Source organism: Schistocerca piceifrons, chromosome X, assembly GCF_021461385.2.
Source record: "Schistocerca piceifrons isolate TAMUIC-IGC-003096 chromosome X, iqSchPice1.1, whole genome shotgun sequence".
NCBI lineage: Eukaryota > Metazoa > Arthropoda > Insecta > Orthoptera > Acrididae > Schistocerca > Schistocerca piceifrons.
The window spans coordinates 850,680,342-850,700,613 of NC_060149.1; the positions used below are offsets into that span (position 1 = coordinate 850,680,342).

Here is a 20,272-nt window from a genome sequence, read left to right on the forward strand (position 1 = left end):
TCCTCTTTCCACCCTTTGAGTGTCCACTGATGGTGTTCATTCATCCCTGAAAATCTCTGTGCTCTGGAGTGGTGAGCAGATTTATAAAACTAGAGTGATGGCTTCTGTATGCCATAGTGAGACCATGGTTCTGTATGATATAGCTGATCATAGGTTGTCATAGGCCAGGATTTAATTTTGAAATGACTTGTTGCTCTGTGGCCCATCCAGCTGCTGCTGTGATTTGTGATATTCAGTGGTGAGCCTCATTACCAGGTTGTTGCCTATGGCTATTGATTTTGATGGTGGTAGTTGTTTTGCAGTGGATATAATCATGATACATCCTTGACTTGATGATTCAAGAAATTATCAGTGCCTGAGTGACCTCAAAGGTGGGGTTCCCATGCAACAAGCACCCACATTTTCTTCATCTTCAGATCCACTGACATTGTCAGTTGACCCCATCCTGCACCCAATTTTCATGTGGTATTATTGCATTTAGCATGGTTACTGGAGCAGTCTACCCAATTTAAGCATTGTGATTTCCGTTTTACAGTTTTTTCATCTCTTAAATAACAGTATGGTCAATATATATTTCCTAGTACATTATTAAACTTTCCAAAATGAATTAAATAGTCATGTTGTATGTTTACTATTATTATCAGAATGTAATGTTCCAGCAGTTAATAGTTCATTGTTTGATTATTCTTGTATTTAGCTTTTAAGTGCAAGATGTGTAATGATGCAGTCTATTGTAATGTTCCATTGTCAGAGAGAATCCAAGGGCATCAAATGCATAAAGGAGTTAAGTATCACAGGCTATAAACTGAATCTTCATTGAATAACAGATTGTGTGTGCAAATGTGGTTACTCATACACCATTATTTTGTTGGTGTCTCAATAAGAACTGACATGAAACTTTAGACTAGTCTTTTAATTAATTAGAAAGTTTTGAGATGCAATAATTAACCTGAACCCAAAATACATACACTACTGGCCATTAAAATTGCTACACCATGAAGATGACGTGCTACAGATGCGAAATTTAACCGACAGGAAGAAGATGCTGTGATATGCAAATGATTAGCTTTTCTGAGCATTCACACAAGTTCAGCACCGGTGGCAACACCTACAACGTGCTGACATGAGGAAAGTTTCCAACCGATTTCTCATACGCAAACAGCAGTTGACCAGCATTGTCTGGTGAAACGTTGTTGTGATGCCCTGTGTAAGGAGGAGAAATGCGTAACATCATGTTTCTGACTTTGATAAAGGTCAGATTGTAGCCTATCGCAATTGCGGTTTATCATATCGCAACATTGCTGCTCCCATTGGTCGGGATCCAATGAATGTTAGCAGAATATGGAATCGGTGGGTTCAGGAGGGTAATACGGAATGCCATGCTGGATCCCAACAGCCTCGTATCAGTAGCAGTCCAGATGACAGGCATCTTATCAACATGGCTGTAACGGATCATGCAGCCACATCTCGATCTCAGAGTCAACAGATGGGGACGTTTGCAAGACAACAACCATCTGCACGAACAGTTCGACAATGTTTGCAGCAGCATGGGCTATCAGATGGGAGACCTAGGCTGCGGTTACCCTTGATGCTGCATCACAGACAGGAGCACCAGTGTTGGTGTACTCAATGACGAATCTGAGTGCACGAATGGCAAAACGTCATTTTTTTGGATTAATCCAGGTTCTGTTTACAGCATCATGATGGTCGCTTCCATGTCTGGCAACATCGCGGTGAATGCACATTGGAAGTGTGTATTTGTCATCGCCATACTGGCATATCACCTGGCATGATGGTACGGGGTGCCATTGGTTACACGTCTCGGTCACCTCTTGTTCGCATTGACAGCACTTTGAACAGTGGACGTTAAATTTCAGATGTGTTATGACCCGTGGCTCTACCCTTCATTCAATCCCTGTGAAACTCTACATTTCAGCAGGATAATGCATGACCGCATGTTGCAGGTCCTGTACGGGCCTTTCTGGATACAGAAAATGTTTGACTGCTGCCCTGGCCAGCACATTCTCCAGATCTCTCACCAATTGAAAACGTCTGGTCAATGGTGGCTGAGCAACTGGCGCGTCACAATATGGCAGTCACTACTCTTGATGAACTGTGGTATTGTGTTGAAGCTGCATGGGCAGCTGCACCTGTACACGCCATCCAAGCTCTGGTTGACTCAAGGCCCAGGGGTATCAAGACCGTTATTACGGCCAGAGGTGGTTGTTCCGGATACTGATTTCTCAGGATCTATGCACTCAAACTGCATGAAAATGGTAATCGCATATCAGTTCTACTATAATATATTTGTCCAATGAATACCTGTTTATCATCTGCATTTCTTCTCGGTGTAGCAGTTTTAATGGCCAGTAGTGTAATATTTAACAGAGGATATCCATAAGAAAACTTTTAAAACAGTAATGATTTCAAAAATACTTTTGGATTAAAGGAGACCATTCACTGAAAAGCAGAAGCATTGAGTTATCTATAGGTGCAAGCAAAAGGAACACAACTTGCAAGCTTTCAAAGTAATCCTTTTCTGAGGGCACACACACACACACACACACACACACACACACACACACACACACACGATAGGTTGTGCAGCGGGTTGTGTCTGGAGAGAGGCAGGAGGCAGGGAGAGGGATTGTGGTGAGTGGCTAGCACCTCACAGGGAGGCATCCAGTTTTCTGGCTGCTAGGAATGTGGGAGGGAGGGGTGGCAGTTACATAGGCTAGGCTTGTGATGCATGATTGCTGAAGCCAGTGGGGAGCATCGCATGCAGAACCTGATGTGGGGAGATGAAGTGGGAAAATGTGACAGCATGGGGGAAGGGGAAACTGTTGAGTGAAGGGTGTGAGGATGATGGTTTACTGGAGATCAAGGCCCAGGCAATCACAGGAGTGCAGGATGTGTTGTAAGGGTAACTCTCATCTGTTAGGTTCAGATGAGCTGGTGGTGGAGGGAAGGATTGAGATGGTTTGGGTCTTGAAGCAGCCATCAAAATTGAACATGTTGTGCTCAACTGCATGTTGTGACACCAGATGGTCAACCATGTTCTTCGGAACAGTTTGGCAGTGCCCATTCATCCTGCCAGACAGCTGGTTGGTAGTCATCCCAACATTAAAAGCTGTGCATTGTTTGCAACAGAGTTGTTATATGACATGGCTAGTTTCACAGGTGGCCCAGCATCTGATGGGATAGGATAAACCTGTGACAGGGAAGGAGTATGAAGTTTTGGGGAGTGAATTGGACAGATCTTGGACCTTGGTCCACTGCAGGTATACGATCCTTGTGGCAAGAGGTTAGGTGTATGAGTGACATAGGTATGGACTAGGATGCAGTGTAGGTTGGGTGGGTGACAGAATACCACTGTAGGAGTGGTGGGGATGATCTTGGGTAGAATGTCTCTCACATCAAGGCATAATGAGAAATAATCCAAGCCCTGATGAAGGATATGGTTCTGTTCTTCCAGTCCAGGGTGATAGTGGGTGAAGATGGGGTGCTCCTTTGTAGCTGACTCTTGGGTGTGGCAAGAGGATTGGGCGTGTGTGAGGATATGGCACAGAAGATCTGTTTGTGGATTTGATTTGGTGTTAGTGACCAAGGCCTTTGTGAGACTTTCAACATACTGGTTGAGGATTTCTTGTCACTATGGATTCACTGTCTGCAAGTGGTTGGGATGGATGGAAGGGATTTTTTGGTATGGAAGGGATGGCAGCCGTCAAACTTCCCTACATCACCTTCAGCATGCATCGTCCTACACTGGCTCTGACAACTACACATCACATGCCAAGCCTATGTACCTGCCATCCTTCACTCCTGCATTCCTAGCTGGAACACTGGCTGCCTCCCACTAAGCCACTAGCCCCCCACCACAGTCCCTCTCTCTCCATCTGCCCACCTTACCCAACACAACCCCAAACACAGTCTAGTCCTTTTGCCAAAATGCAAGCACTGGCACTGTATGTGCAGCCAGCACTACATAGGAGCATAGTCATGTGAACATGTGTGTGTGTGTGTGTGTGTGTGTGTGTGTGTGTGTGTGTGTGTGTGTATTTTACTCTAGCTCAAAAAGGATCTGAATCTATCAAGTTTTCTTTCTTTTGTGTGTGCCTATCAATCGCTCAATGCTTCTGCTTTACAGTGAATGGCTTCCTTTGATCCTAAAGTATTTACTTTCTACCAGAAATTTTTTACAACAATAATTACAAGAAGGTGTAGGTCTACGGCAAAACAAAATACATGGTAATACTGAAATAGAGGATACGTCTACATCTGATCTGAACTTTTATTAACAAGAGATTTAGTTTTTTTTTTGTTTTTTTTTTTTTTTTTTGTTTGTTCCTACAGTGAAAGTCCTTTTATAATTTGAATAAATGATTAACTAAATTTATGGAAAAATGCTCCTTTTTTAATACTGTATGATTATGGAAAATTAATTGCTCCAAATGCAAGGTAATTTTCTACTGTAATTTCCAAATAAATATATGTACATGCATTTTACTGAATAGACATACTCTCTCAAGAAGATGAGCATAGTATAAAAAAATAATCAAGCAATATGAATACAGGAATTTTAACTCTCTTTCAAAAGTGTGCTCAGTTTTGGATTTGGTAGTAAGGTTTCCCAATCTCAGATAACATTCTAAATTATTTCACTAAAAGTAGTAAGAGAGGTTTCTACATTTACTTGTTGAAGTATCTGCTTTACACATTGCAAAAGGAATGTCATAATAAAATATAATTTACTGAAATATCAATTTTAATATGATAATATGACAGAATGGAAAAAAAATGGAATATGAATTGAACAAAATGGTGTATAATGAGCACATAAGTTTTTCATTATTATTGTTTTTGTATAACCATTCACTTAATTTCATTGTGTAAATAACATTTACAGTTTTTCTATTGATTCTTTTGCAATCCAGCACATAATTTGTGTACCAATGCAAGAGCTGAATGCACTTTGTCCATCATTGTCCGAAAAAAGCTGGAATGTAATGACTAATAAGAAACTATCATTTTTCCCTCACTGAATTTGCAAATGGAACTGGACAGGGTGTAACTAGTACCTTCCACTCTGCACTGCATAGTGAGCTACAGAGTAGGCCTATATGTAATATAGGTGCATGATAAAAAATTGGGAAAAAAATCTGCTCACAGTCTGCTTGATAAAATCAAAACACATTAGTTTAATTAAACACAAGAAAAGGTACAAAAATTGAAAAGAAAAAAAAAACAGTAAATGTATTTTGGTATCATTACAAAAAAAGTTTTGTCAAGAAAGTAAATTAGTCATGAATGATACAGTCCACTACAGTTGTAAAAAATATGAAAAGAAAAGTACAACCCAGTTTCAGGACATGTATCCTATCTTCAGCTGCATCTGCAAAATACCTCTCAACATGGTTGAGATAATCAAAGCTACGCAGAACCAACAAAAATTCTTAGAGAAAACTTCATGTCCTGAAGCTGGGTTGTACTTTCCTTTTCAGAAATAAATAATTTTCACACCTGTAGCAGATTTTATCAATAATGATGAATAACAGTTGTGAGTGTTCCACCAAGAGGAAGTAAATTTGTATTGTATAAAAATCAGTACATCACAGCTCCTCAGATAAGTGACATTTACGTTACGAGAGCATTTGTTCTGTTTAAAAAATTATAATATTGAAAGTACTTCTACACAAACAGTTGCAAGAGTGTATTCAGATCTGTCAATGCAGTTCTTTAAATTTACAGTTTGATTTCACTTACTGCCCATCCCTGTGAGCCTTGAGTAACATATTCAGATAGACTGTACTTAAGAAGCTGTGAAATCCATTTCAGATTTTTTATGCTCTTGAAATAAACTATGAAAATTTTTGTTACTCCAGTATATAGCAAAATTTATTCTTACTATTGCAAATATGATGATATCATTATTGTATTGAGCAATAATGATAACACCTTCAGCTATATTTGCAACCAGTTTTGGAGATATGGTCAACCATCTTCAGGTCTCTAGATAAAGCAAATATAGTATTTATCATACTATACAATAGACAACATTATAATGTCAATATTTACTTTTTTAAATGATAAAAAGTTAACTATATTAGACTGAACCAATTTACATTATACAGGATGGCCTAGAAATGTTGTAAAAAGCTTCGAGGTGTTGTAGAGGGTGTCTTGCAGAAGAAATTGAAGATAGGAACCTGTGTCCAAAAACATCATCCAATGACACTACAGAGCTCTGAAGTTGTAGGCACCAGCAACTGCCGCTAGCCCACCCCCAGGCAAATCTGACTTTTTATGCTGACAGACTGTATGTGGAACATTTCACAATGTTCTTTGTTATTCAGTAATATATGAATGAGTGCCACAATTGCCACTGGAGAAGATGAGGCTAGCTGCCATGTACGCAGGCCTTGTATCTTATGAATGTGATCCCCTGCTTCCTTGGTGAATGATGGTGTCAGGCAGTGGTCTCCACCTGCAGTTTACTTTTCTCCTGTATACCAGAATATTTTTGGCGTTTTAGAGGGTCCAGGAGAAAAATAAACTGTAAATGGAAATGTATGTCTGGAACCATCATCCACTAAGGCAACAGAGCATCACATTCATAGAAGACAAGGTCTTTCTATACAGAAGCTAGCTCCATCTTTATCGTCGGTGATCATGGCAATCAGTTGCAATCACTGACTTTGTAAGACATTCTGCCTACAGTCCATCAGCATACAAAAGTCATGTTTGTGCTGAAGGGGTGGCCTGGTGGCAGGTTCTGGTGCCTGTAACTTCAACACTCTATAGTGTCACTAGATGACATTTCTGGACACAGGTTCCTACCCTCAATTTGTTCCTCAGTTTGGTGCAGTTTCTGGGACACCCTGTATATGTGTTTGTGACCAGTATAGCATTAAAACTATAAAAACATGAATTATGGATAGTGCCTCTACTGTAACAAATCAGCAGTAATTATTGGAAGACCAAATGCACTAAATTGTAGGTACTTAAGATTGTTCAATAAGGTCTGAAACCTATTATGCTATAATAACCTTAAGAAGAGGACTGTATTCCACTTGTGTCAGTCACATAAAACTGTTAAACGTTGTGGTGCACAGTGCATCAAGAGGTGGGATGTAAACAAATATAAGAAATTTATATTTAAGTTGCTCAAAACCTAAACACAGCTGTATCTAGGAGCCTGAAGATGTTTTATTGTACCACTAAAACTGGTCGAAAGTAAATAAAAACTCATGCATATATCTGAAGGAATTATCATTATTGCACATAAATATAAAGCTGCTGTCCCAGTACCTATCAGAAGGTGGATGTACACGAACTACTATAATGTGTTTTGCTGTTCGGTAGTCTCTTAAGGTTTACTGCTAGACCCTAAAATCAATGTGACTCAATATTTCAGTGATCCATCTTCAAGAGAATGCTGCTGCTGCTGAGTGCCACAGAAAAGTGATGCCAAGGCTGCAAATTGTAGTCCTCTACAGGTATCAATACAGTACACAGTGCATGCTCCACCCATCACTGTTGCTGCCTCCAAGATTTGGCTGGAGGTGCTGCCTCTGGTAGAACACCAACACCAACAATATATCTCACTCAAGGATTACCTTCGAACACTCAGACTGGCTGCACCAAAGAACGCTATCTTTTGATTGAAACAGTATGGGTTCTACATCCTGCTGAGAAGAAAACCCTTATCTTTATTAATCGAACTTTCCACCAACATAATTTCAATTGTCTCTTTATAAACACTGTTCCAAAAACCAGAAATACTGGTAACTATCAGAGTCTCATCAGATTTCATCCTGTGCCCCTCATTTAAACAGTGTTCTACAACTGCTGAATTTTCTGGCTACTATAGCTTTGTGTAATGGTGATGTTCCAAGGACCTGGCCTGATCTATGTGAATCAAACAGCCTTCCCACATTGACAGAATTTTTATATGCCAGGCTTCCTAAGCCCAAAATCATATTTGATAGAGCCATGTAGTGCCCTAATCTTGCAAGGTGGACAGAATACATTCTTAATGTTAAAACTACTTAAAATTATTCTAATCTTGGATGATAAGTGCCCAACATAAGTAATAGAGGCCACAGATCTACGCTTGTCTTCATGCACCTCTGGGAATGGTCGAAACTCCATAACCTGACTAATCTGCTTCTCAGGTTCCCTTAAACCCAGCCATCATATGTGCAAGTTCTTGGATTAAACTCTCCACATCAAAAGTGCCAAACGCTTTGCATACCAGAGTCTTAAAGACACGATTGCTTTGGTACAGTGGATGGCAACTCTTAGCATGCAGGTACCAATCAGAATGTGTTGGCTTCAGTGAATGCTATGTCTCAATGTACCATCAGGTTTTTTGTAAATCATGACATACAAAAAAGGAAGCCTCCCATTATTTTCGATCTCTGTGGTAAAATTAATGTTGGGATGAGTACAGCTGAAGTGATCAAAGATCGGTCAAGTGCATTATGTCCATGAGGCCAAACAAAAAAGGTTTCATCAGTGTATCTCCAGAAGTACACTGGGTTTGAAGCTCAAGTCCTCACTGCCCTATCCTCAAAGTCTTCCAGGAATAAGTTGGTGACTGTGTATGATAAAGGGCTACCCATAGCTACTCTCTCATTCTGCTAAAAAATAATGCCATTAAATGAAAAATACATTGATGTCACACATGATGACAAAGCTTTACTGGCTCTTCATCCAGTTTGTCACTAATCAAACTGAATGATTCTTCCAGAGGGACTTGTGTGAATAGGGATATCACATCAAAACTGACAAGTGAATCTTAAGGATCCAGCCTCAAAGATATCAGCCCTCAAGTAATATCCACCATACAGGAAATATGGTGTTCACATTTGCTGACATATGGGCTAAGGACAGATGTCTAGTGCTTCACCAGATTGTAAGTAGGTGCACCTAAATTACTAATTATATGGTGTAAAGCTACCCTTTCCTTATATATCTTTGGTGGACTATATAACCTAGGAGAAACAGTAGCACGAGGATGGATGCTTCATATTTACTTGTGAGTTTTGATGTGTTATCCCTATTCATGTGAGTCTCTCTGGAAGAATCATCGAGTTTGATTAGCAACAAACTGGATATATATTTGGTGAAGCTTGGTCATCATGTGCTGACATCCATTTATTTTTCATTTAATGGCAACATTTTTGAGCAGAATGATGGAGTGGCAGTGGGTAGCCCTTTGTCACACATAGTCTCCGATTTATTCATGGAAGACTTTGAGGAAAGAGCACTGAGGACTTCAGCTTTAAAATCAATGTGCTTCTGGAGATAAGCTGACAATAAATTTTTTATCTGGCCTCATGCTTATGATACACTTAACTCACTTTTGGACTGCTTCAGCTGTCTTCATCCCAACATTAAATTTATAATAGAGGTGAAAATTGATGGGAAGCTACCTTTTTTGGACATTATGTTTTACAAAAAAAAAACTGAAGGTACCCTGGGACATACCAATTGGTACCTGCATGCCATCCACCAAGCCAACACAATGACATCCTTAGGAATCTGCTATATAAAGCAAATGCTATTTCCGACATGGGTAGGAACTTGCACATTTTGCAACTGGGTTTAAGGGAAATGAATACTCTGAGAAGCAAATCCATCATGCTATGGAGACAGGACCATCCCCAGAAGTGCTTGAAAATAAATATACAATGAAGAGCCAAAGAATTGGTAACCTGCCTAATATCGTCTAGAGCCCCGCAAGCATGCAGAAGTCCAGCAACATGATGTGGCATGGACTTGACTAATGTCTGAAGTAGTGCTGGAGGGGACTGACACCATGAATCTTGCAGGGCTGTCTATAAATCCATAAGACTACAAGGAGGTGGGGATCTCTTCTGAACAGCACGTCACAAGGTATCCCAGATATGCTCAATAATGTTAATGTCTGGGGAGTTTGGTGGCCGGCGAAAGTGTTTAAACTCAGAGGAGTATTCCTGGAGCCACTGTGTAGTAATAATGGATGTGTGGGGTGTTGCAGTGTCCTGCTGGAATTGCCCAAGTTCATTGAAGTGCACAAGGGACAGGAATGGATGCAGATGATCAGACAGGATGCTTACTTACATGTCACCTGTCACAGTCATATCTAGACATATCACAAGTTCCATATCACTCCAATTGCACATGCCTCACACCATTACAGAACCTTCAACTGGTTGAACAGTCTCCTGCTGACATGTAGGGTCCATGGATTCATGAGGTTGTCCCCATAACCATCCACACCCATCCACTCGATACAATTTTAAATGAGACTCGTCTGACCAGGCAACATGTTTCCAATCATCAGCAGTCCAATGGTTGAACAGTCTCCTGCTGACATGTAGGGTCCATGGATTCATGAGGTTGTCTCCATAACCATATACAACCATCCACTCGATACAATTTTAAACGAGACTCGTCTGACCAGGCAACGTATTTCCAATCATCAGCAGTCCAATGACAGTGTTGATGGCACCAAGTCAGGCATAAAGCTTTGTGTCATGCAGTCATCAAGGGTACATGAGTGGGCCTTTGGCTACGAAAGCCCATATTGATGATGTTTTGTTGAATGGTTCAAACACTAACACTTGTTGATGGCCCAGCATTGAAATCTGCTGCAATCTGCAGAAGGATTGCACCTCTGTCACATTGAGTGATTCTCTTCAGTCATTGTTGGTCCCATTCTTGTGGGATCTTTTTCCAGCCACAGCGATGTCAGAGATTTGATATTTTACCAGATTTCCGATATTCACGGTACACTCATGAAACCGTCATATAAGAAAATCCTCACGTCATTGCTACCTCGGAGATGTTGTATGCCATCACTCATGCACTGACTATAACACCACATTCAAACTCAGTTAAGTATTGATAATCTGCCATTGTAGCAGCAGAACACAATCTGACAACTGCGCCAGACAGTCAGCTCATAGAGGCATTGCCACCTGCTGCGCCGTAGCCTGCCTGTTTACATATCTCTGTATTTGAATATGCATGCCTAAACCAGTTTCTTTGTTGCTTCAGTGTATTTCTGTGGCCTTTATCCTTAGGCTGGGGGCAAGTTATTCAAGATTGGAAGACTTTCAAAGAGTCTTAAAATTAAGAGTTTATTCCACCCACATTTCAAGATTCAGACACTGCTCAGCTCTGTAAAAGATGATTTGGGACTTAGGAAGCCTGGAATAAACAAAGTGTCATGTCAACAGGGGAAGGCTTACATCAGCCATTTAATTCACAGAGTTTGGGACAGGGCATGGAACATCGTCGTCACATGAGGCTACAAAAACCAGAAAAGTCGGCAGTAGCAGAACATTCTTTACATAAGGGACACAGGATGAAATTTAATGAGACTCTGATAGTTGCCAGTACATCTGGATTTTTGAACAGAGTTTATAAAAAGGCAATTGAAATTAGGTTGGCGGATAATTTGATTAATAAAGATAAGGATTTTCCTCTTAGTAAGACATAGTGTAGAATCTTGCACTATCTCACATCAAAACACATTTTTATGGTGCAGCTCACTTGAGTGTTTGAAGATAGTCCTTGAGTGCTATACATCATTGATACTGGTGTTCCACCAGGTGCAGCACCATCAGCCCAGTCTTGGAGGCAGGAACGGTGGTGGGGACCAGATACGCTGTGTGCCTATGTAGCCATGGCTTGGCTTCATTTTTCAGTAGGTCTCAGCAACAGCAGCATTCTTCTGATGATTGCAGATTGTTTTTTCACAAAAATATTGAGTCATGTTGATTATTGGATCTGACAGCAAACCCGAAGAGTTTACCAATAATTACTGTGTCATGTACGTCTATGAAATGTTTTGCTGTTTGTTTATCGCTTTTGTGATGTTCATGCTTCATGGACATGCTTTCAGGGACCCCAGAGGCAAGAACTGCTATAGTGCCAACAATTAGTCCCTGCTCCTCTTCTTTCAGTACTCTCGATTTCCGTCATCAAAGTAAACAGTATTCACGTGCACGTCGACAGCAAAATGAGGCAAGCAATCATGAATCAGGTGAATTTTTGTGGACTTTGGTGTGTAATACTTCACTGCTCTTACATATTTTCATATTATTATTTGGCATGTGTCATAAACGTGACAATTTATTACTCAGATATTGTGTTTTTAAAGTCCGACTTCCCATTTCATTAATATTTCCTACTACTTTCAGTATGAATTGAAAAAGGAAGTAAGATGTTCTCTGATCAATTTGTTGAAAATCATCACTCATTGAATCAACAGTGGTTTCAACAGCAACATAATTATGTTGACTTTATTATCTCACTGAATTCATATGAAACATCAACACTACATTGTTACTAAGTTTTGTGTAGGCAGTATGTTCCTATATTTGTGTCATATTAGTTTTATTTAAGTTTTTCTCCATATTGGTCCGGCAGTAGGACCTATGTCTTTCTTATTTTCAGCTCAGAAAGGATGTAGGGGAAAATCATACAGGATCACTCTCAAAGACTATCCTGGCATTCCATTCAGTGTTTTTGGAAACTGACACAAAACTTAAACCACAATTTTTAAGCTGTGTATTTAACCTCTGTCTTGTCAAGTAGCAGTATTTTATGTGAATGCTGCACCACTTGACAGACTCACATGATATTTTATATGAGAACATGGTAGTTAATTTCAGTATCCATTGATAATGAGGCAATTAAAAGTGAATATTATCTGTCATTTTTTTAACATGTCTTCAGTACCTGTCATCTTTTATTTTGTGTGTGTGATTATTAACGGATAATTGGTCTTGCATTTCTGCTGATTAAATACACTCCTCACTTCTTTCACCTTAAGCATGTTTTTGTGTAAAAAATTTTAAATTGTACCATGGTCTGGATTCCAGTAGCTGGAAAGGTCTGTAATCAGTTCCTATCAGCCTCATAAAGCCAGGCAAGAGTATGCTCCCATAAATAAGTGGCAAAATATGCTTTGCTAGCTGCTACAATACTTAAGCTTCAAAATGAGTAATATACTTTTAAAAGTGGTATCATATTAGCAAGCATGTGTGCCACAGATATAACTACTGTTGCTAAGCTCATTGCTTTTATGTTGTGTAATTGATTAGTTATGGGTTTTATATACCAAAGTAGCACTTCCTGCCAGTTTAGCACATCAAAACCATACTAAAAATGGTGCATTTTGGAAAGATCTTTAATGTAGTGTATCAATGAAATTGCAGAAGTGAATGTTCATCAGTGGTGTCATATGAAGATTAAATTAAAGAACACCAGTTCCACATGCCGAACTTTCATGGTAGCAAAGCAGTGAAGCTCTCACAATTTGGGGCAGCAGCTTGTTCAGCATGTGCAAGAGAAACACAATGAAGGCTTTGTGATTACTTGATAAATTATATGAATGAAAGCACTGGAGATGAAGAAGCATTTCCAACTGTATGCATTGTGAAATTCAGAGCAGGTTTTGGTTGGTGAATGAGGATGATAAAAAGGGTGGAGTTTACATTACAGTGCAGAACTATGCTAGCCCAGCAGTTTCCCACAGTGTGTGACAAAAAACTATTTGGCATATGAGCGTCATATAATCACTCCTAGGAAACAGCCCAACTGTTTGCTAGGTCATATGGGCAATATTGATCAGTGCTGTTTATTTGTATATGCTATCAGATGTTACTGTTGATGTAAATGGCATTAAAAGTGTTCCTGTAAGGACTTCTAGCAATGAAATGGCCAGGATAACAATAACACTGGGTGCCTAGCAGATGGAAGAAAGCTCTCCCCACATGTGATCCTTCACAGGAAAATGATACTGAAATAAAAACTGCCTGCAGGGCTTATCTCTAGATGCCAAGCAAATGGGTGGATGTCAGCTGACCTAAGGCTAGATTGGTTGAAGGTTGTTTGAAACAGAATACCATGTTCTGTGCTTTACAGAAGGACAATGATGGTGTCAGATTCTTTCAGGGGACACCTCACGGAGAAAATTAAGGATCTGATAGCAAAGAACAATGCAGGTCTGGTCATAATTCCTGGTGGCATGACTTCACAACTTCAAGCAATAGATGTTGTTGTGAGTAGACCTTTCAAGGTTCCCCTGCAACAGCTTTATAGTGACTGATTTCTTCAAGGAGACCATGCCCGTACTGAGGGGGGCAGAGTTAAAGAAACCCTCAGTACCCATGCTCGGCCAGTGGATCCTTAATGCTGGGGCAGAATCTCAAGTGATTCTCTTATGAAAAGATTCAACAAGTGCTGTGTATCCAATGCTATTGATGTCTGAGAAGATCTACGTCTACATAGATACTCTGCAACCCACCATAGTGTGTGTGACAGAGGGTACCCTGTACCACTGATTGTCATTTCCTTTCCTGTTCCACTTGCAAATAGAGTGAGCAAAAAAAGGCTGTCTGTATGCCTCTGTATGAGCCCTAATTTCTCATTTCTTATCTTCATGGTCCTTATGTGCAATGTGGGTTGGCGACAGTAGAATCATTCAGCAGTCAGCTTCAAATGTGTTCTTTAAATTTTCTCACTAGTGTTTCTCAAAAAGAACATTCCCGTCCTTCCAGGGATTCCCATTTTAGTTCCTGAAGCATCTCTGCAACACTTACATGTTGTTCAAACCTACTGGTAACAAATCTAGCAGCTTGCCTCTGAACTGCTTTGATGTCTTCCTTCAATCCGACCAAGTAGGGATCCCAAACCCTCGAGCAGTACTCAAGAATCAGTCTGATCAGCATCCTATATGTTGTCTCCCCTTTCCTAAAATTCCCCCAAAAAACCAAAGGTGACCATTTGCTTTCCCTACAACAGTTCTCACAGTTCACATGCCCATTCCACCTCATATCGACTTGCAATATTATGTCCAGAAATTTAAATGACTTGACTGTGTCAAGTAGAACACTAGTAATACTGTATCCAAACATTACAGGTTTGACCTTTCTACTCCTCCGCATTAACTTACATTTCTCCACATTTAGGGCTAGCTGCCATTCATCACACCAACTGGAAATTTTGTTTAAGTCACTTTGTATCTTTGTGCAGTCACTCAACTTTGACACCTTACTGTACACCATTGCATCATCAGCAAGCAACTGCAGACTGCTGCCCACCCTGTCAGCCAAATCATTTATGTATATAGATAAAAACATCGGTGCTATCACAATTCACTGGGGCACTCCTCACAATACCCCTGTCTCTAATGAACACTCACCATCGAGAACAACATACTGGTTTCTGTTATTTAAGAAGTCTTCGAGCCACTCACATTTCTCTTAACTTATTCCATATGCTCCCACATACTGTGGGAGGAGTGTCACAAAGGAAGAAATGCCAGTATGCTTACAAGCAAAGATGGTGGTACCAGTGATGAAGACAATGATGACAATGTGTACTGAACAGGATCATATGCAGTGGGCCAAAATGAAATGGATTCTGTACCTTCCATGGCAACAACAATCTCAGAATTCATACCATTCTGTTCATTGCATATGAAAATGGTTGTGTATGGCAGGTTATGTTCAGGGCCTGGAGATATCATGTGGTGTTGAAACTGGTAGCATGTACTAAGCATGTATTAGAAAGAATAAATGATGGTACATTCAAATACATTGGTTTTATCATTATTCAAGTACTACATGTCTGGCTGTAATCCCACTTTCCTTCATGGATTACCAGAGAATGGTGATGATGGTGCCAATGATTAAAAGTATTGATACCACAGAGATAGTACGCAAAAAAAAAGCAAAAATAAAAATTAAAGTAAATTGTTTCTTTTTGTTTATTTTATTTCTCCTTTTGTTATCAGAATGTAGAAACCAATAAATGGCATAATTTTAGAATAGGTATAATGTTAAATTTTTTAAGGAGATGCCTTATATCCACAAAACAGTTTGTAATTTTGATTGGACAGATTATGTTAAAAATAAAAATTTTTCAATGAGACTCTTAAAAACATGGGGGGAAGTGTTGTTTTCCTCAGTATCATTTTGTACTTGGGTAAATATGGTCACACCCATCCACTGAGGGCACAGCAGTCTCATGCCAGTTCCCCTTCATTCATTATCCTTATTGCACTGTAACATACACAAGCCAAATCTCATAACAACCAGCCAAATGTCTTGATTTATAACTTCCTCTGCCACTAACCTATCAGACCTGTCAAACCTGCATCAAAGACATACTTGTACATACAACAGTTTATTGTAATTGCTATCATAAATGCCTATGTGTTGCAAATACCTGTATTTTAAAAGAGTGCACTGCAGCGTAATTGTTCAAGGCTTTGCTCATTTTAATTTATCATTTAAGAGCAACACAGACTGTCATACAAGTTCATGAACTCATAATTTCTTTCCTACATTTATTCTGAATTTAGCTTTGGGTTTGTACAGTTCTCGTCAATTTCATCTCTGAACAGTCTTCATCAATGGCATCTGAAGATTTCTATGCACTGTTTGTAAATAGTATAAAATACTATCTATGAACCTAATAGGACTGTATGTGTTGTATCCTGTAGTGATTCGTGAGTTCTAGGCAGAAAGCAGGGAATGAAAGACACAACAACAGTTAGATAAATATCATTTATTTAACTTCAATGGGTGTCAGTGGAACACGAGTTCAGGAAAATCCAATGTGCAATCCAGAATAATCCAAATCTGTTGGCAAGTCCATATTAACACTGTAGTATCACTAGAGAGGCTGATGCAGCAGACTCCTATACTCTTTGATAGTGGCACTGCCTGTGCCAGGCGAAGGGCATGTCTGTCATGCAGTCATTGGTTGGTGTCTATAGGTGCTGTGTGGCTGCCTCTTGGGCAGTATGCTGAATGCCTGGTGTCAGCCTTTGAACAAGGAACTGACACATAGAGCATGGTGTATGTGGCAAACACCACTGTACGTCACCCAATAAAATGCTCCTCTGTTGTATTTCTTATTTGGCTGACTCTTCTCTGGCAACAGTTGTTAATTACATGTCTATAAGTACACTGAAACATGAAACAAAAGTCAATAAGTTCACAGTGCAATAAAATAATTGTCCTGAGTCACAAGTAAATTGTTGATTTTGACGTTAGGTACTTTGTGGCTGAACAAGCATACCAGTCCATAGGCACCAAAGCCTAATTTCACTCTAGCAATCTCACACATAGGCACGGTCAACTTGAACTGTTGTGTTGACAGAAGAGCCAAGACCGTGTTACGAATGGAGGCCGAAATGCACATGTTTTAGCTCACGCAGGCTGGCGTGAGGAGGGAAGGACTATACTGACGTGAGGTCTGGAACATGACAAGGAATTAGAATTCAGAAAGCAGACGTAATTAGTTTGATACTTAACTTTAATCCATTAATGATGAACGTCGCTCTTGACGGTACGTGATTCACAATATTATCTGTTCAGAATACATTCATAGTAACTGAATATTGCGCCTTGCTAGGTTGTAGCAAATGACATAGCTGAAGGCTATGCTAAACTGTCGTCTCTGCAAATGAGAATGTATGTAGACAGTGAACCATCGCTAGCAAAGTCGGCTGTACAACTGGGGCGAGTGCTAGGAAGTCTCTCTAGACTAGACCTGCCATGTGGTGGCGCTCGGCCTGCAATCACTGATAGTGGCGACACGTGGGTCCGACATATGCTAACGGACTTTGGTCGATTTAAAGGCTACCACCTAGCAAGTGTGGTGTCTGGTGGTAACACCACATTCCTCCCTCGCAAATCGGCGGACAGTTGTGGTATAAGGCCTCCGCCCTCTGTGGGGAGGACCCCATGTTGACGTATGCGACGAGGCGGGGGTGCCTAACAACAGGCGAGGCTGTGCCACCCGCACCCTGTTATTCGGACCACAGGGAGCTAGGGAACACCTGACAACCTAGTCCAGGGTGCACGCCAACATGCGGTGTATGCGCCCGTAGAGAGACAGGAGGGGCCGAAGGGTCGACCTCCATCGAGCCGGGGCACCCGACGGGCGAAGACGACATATGGTCTGGAACGGGCAAGAGTTCCATGTCGGAGGACAATTGGTCACGGGGAGCGATCGGCAGCGCATGACCCAGGGGGGCACCCAGCAGCTACAGTGATGCGTCCACTGCGGGAGTTGCCGGTGGGAGAACAGGCGGCGGCGGTGGCGGCGGCAGCAGCGCGTTGCCGTGGGGCAAAATGGAAGGCATTGTCGTTAACTCCTGGGGCTGAGGCAAGCCAGTAGATGGGTTCCTGGGGTGCTGACCGGACGGCACCATCACTGAAAGCAGACGGCGAGTAGCAGATCCCGTGCGACGACAGAGGAGCATCTGATTGAGATGCCGGCACACCTCACCAGAGGCCCCCAAAACCAGATACATAACATGTCCAAGGCAACGAAGAATATGCCCTTCAAGCCAATGCCATGAACCTCGATAGTCGCGGTAGTAAACAACGTCACCTGGGGCAAAAGCAGGTGTCTGCCGCGGCACAAGAACCTGATGCAGCGGATGTAGCAAAGACATCAAGGTGCAATAACGGCGACCGTAGAGCAACACAGCCAGCGAGCAACCATCCCATCCTCATCACCAATGTTGTGTTGGCAGAAGAGCCAACACCATGTTATGAATGGAGGCTGAAATGCACGCGTTTTAGCTCACGCAGGCTGGTGTGAGGAGGGAAGGACTATACTGATGTGAGGTCTGGAACATGACAAGGAATTAGAATTCAGAAAGCGGACGTAATTAGTTTGATACTTAATTTTAATCCATTAATGACGAATGTCGCTCTTGACGGTATGTGATTCACAGTATTATCTGTTCAGAATACATTCATAGTAACTGAATATGGCACCTTGCTAGGTCGTAGCAAATGATGTAGCTGAAGGCTATGCCAAACTGTCGTCTCTGCAAATGAGAGTATATGTAGACAGTGGACCATCACTAGCAAAGTCGGCTGTACAACTGGGGTGAGTGCTAGGAAGTCTCTCTAGACTGGACCTGCCGTGTGGCGGCGCTCAGCCTGCAATCACTGATAGTGGCGACACGCGGGTCCGACGTATACTAACGGACTGCGGCCAATTTAAAGGCCACCTCCTAGCAAGTGTGGTGTCTGGCGGTGACACCACACAAACAACAGTAAGAACAGTCCACTTCATTATCCAGCAGAATCCATGTTGCAACAGTATTCATAGTCAAGGATTATTGGCACCAATTTGTCGCGATGGTGCTCACAATTAAATATCTTCGTTGCCATTCTGTTGTGATGGCAATCACCAAGTGGTGTATTACATCCCATAAATTACCAGTTTCTTCAAAGGTGGCTATACAACTACCAATGGCAGTCACACTAAAATCAATACATTTGTTAAAGTCACAGTGTGTGCCATTCAACTGTTCTGAAGAATGTGAATGTGAACATTAATTATAGCATAGATGCAAGGTCCAAAGAGTAGAGTCAAATGACCACTTTGACATAATGTCAAACCTAAGAGAGTTAAAGCATCTCTTAGACACAAAATCCAAATTAAGTAAGTTAAAGGATCACTTGGATGCAAAGTCCAAAACTAAAGTTGTGGAGGGGGAGAGCTGGATGGTCGATCAATGGCTTCTTGATGACCATGGCTTAGATGCTCAATGAACTTAGAAGTAACTTGCTGAAGTGGAGCTCTAGCCAGAACTGCCTGTGCAACCAGAACTGTTGGCTAGAAGCCATGTGGCTTCCTAAATACTGGTCGAGTGGAAGGTTACATGTCTCACTCTTTTCTTGGACTTGCCATGGGCATAATGGAATAGTGTGCCAACTTTGGTGCCACCTGTGATATTGTTGGTGCCACTGATCCAAATGGAGCCTTTCACAAGCCAGGCAATACAGGCAATAAACACGTTGTCTGAGTAGGCAATCCAGCAGACCTGCTGTATTCCAGGAGGGTGGAGGGCATGTACCCCAGAATACTGCACCCCTGCTCACCCGGGCATGGAGGTAAACTTGACGATACTAGTCTTCTGCTGATGTGATCCTCAGGTCAGGAAGAGTCTGGATGTGGATGCTGTGGCTCACCTGGATGGTGTCACAGACCGAGCAGATCTGAAACAGAAAAATTGGCAGCATTTTAGTCATAAACTACTGAGGATAAGGAGGAGGAGGAGGAGATTAGTGTGTAACGTCCCATTGACAACGAGGTCAATAGAGATGGAGCACAAGCTCAGCTTAGGGAAGGATGGGGAAGGAAATCGGCCATGCTCCTTTAATGAAACCATCCCATCATTTGCCTGAAAGGATTTAGGGAAATCACGGAAAACCTAAATCAGAATGGCCGGAGATGG

The 20,272-nt window shown here is 41.2% G+C and overlaps 1 protein-coding gene across 2 annotated transcripts in view; it reads left to right on the forward strand.

Moving 5' to 3' along the window:
- The window catches only part of LOC124722935 (glutamate receptor-interacting protein 2), a 454,066-nt gene that overhangs the window by 247,520 nt on the left and 186,274 nt on the right, over positions 1 to 20,272 (forward strand). For both annotated transcript variants that reach the window (XM_047248095.1, XM_047248096.1), the window contains exon 6: positions 11,897 to 12,037. In XM_047248095.1, coding sequence (XP_047104051.1) covers positions 11,897 to 12,037 — 141 coding nt within the window. The remainder of the gene's footprint in view (positions 1 to 11,896; positions 12,038 to 20,272) is intronic.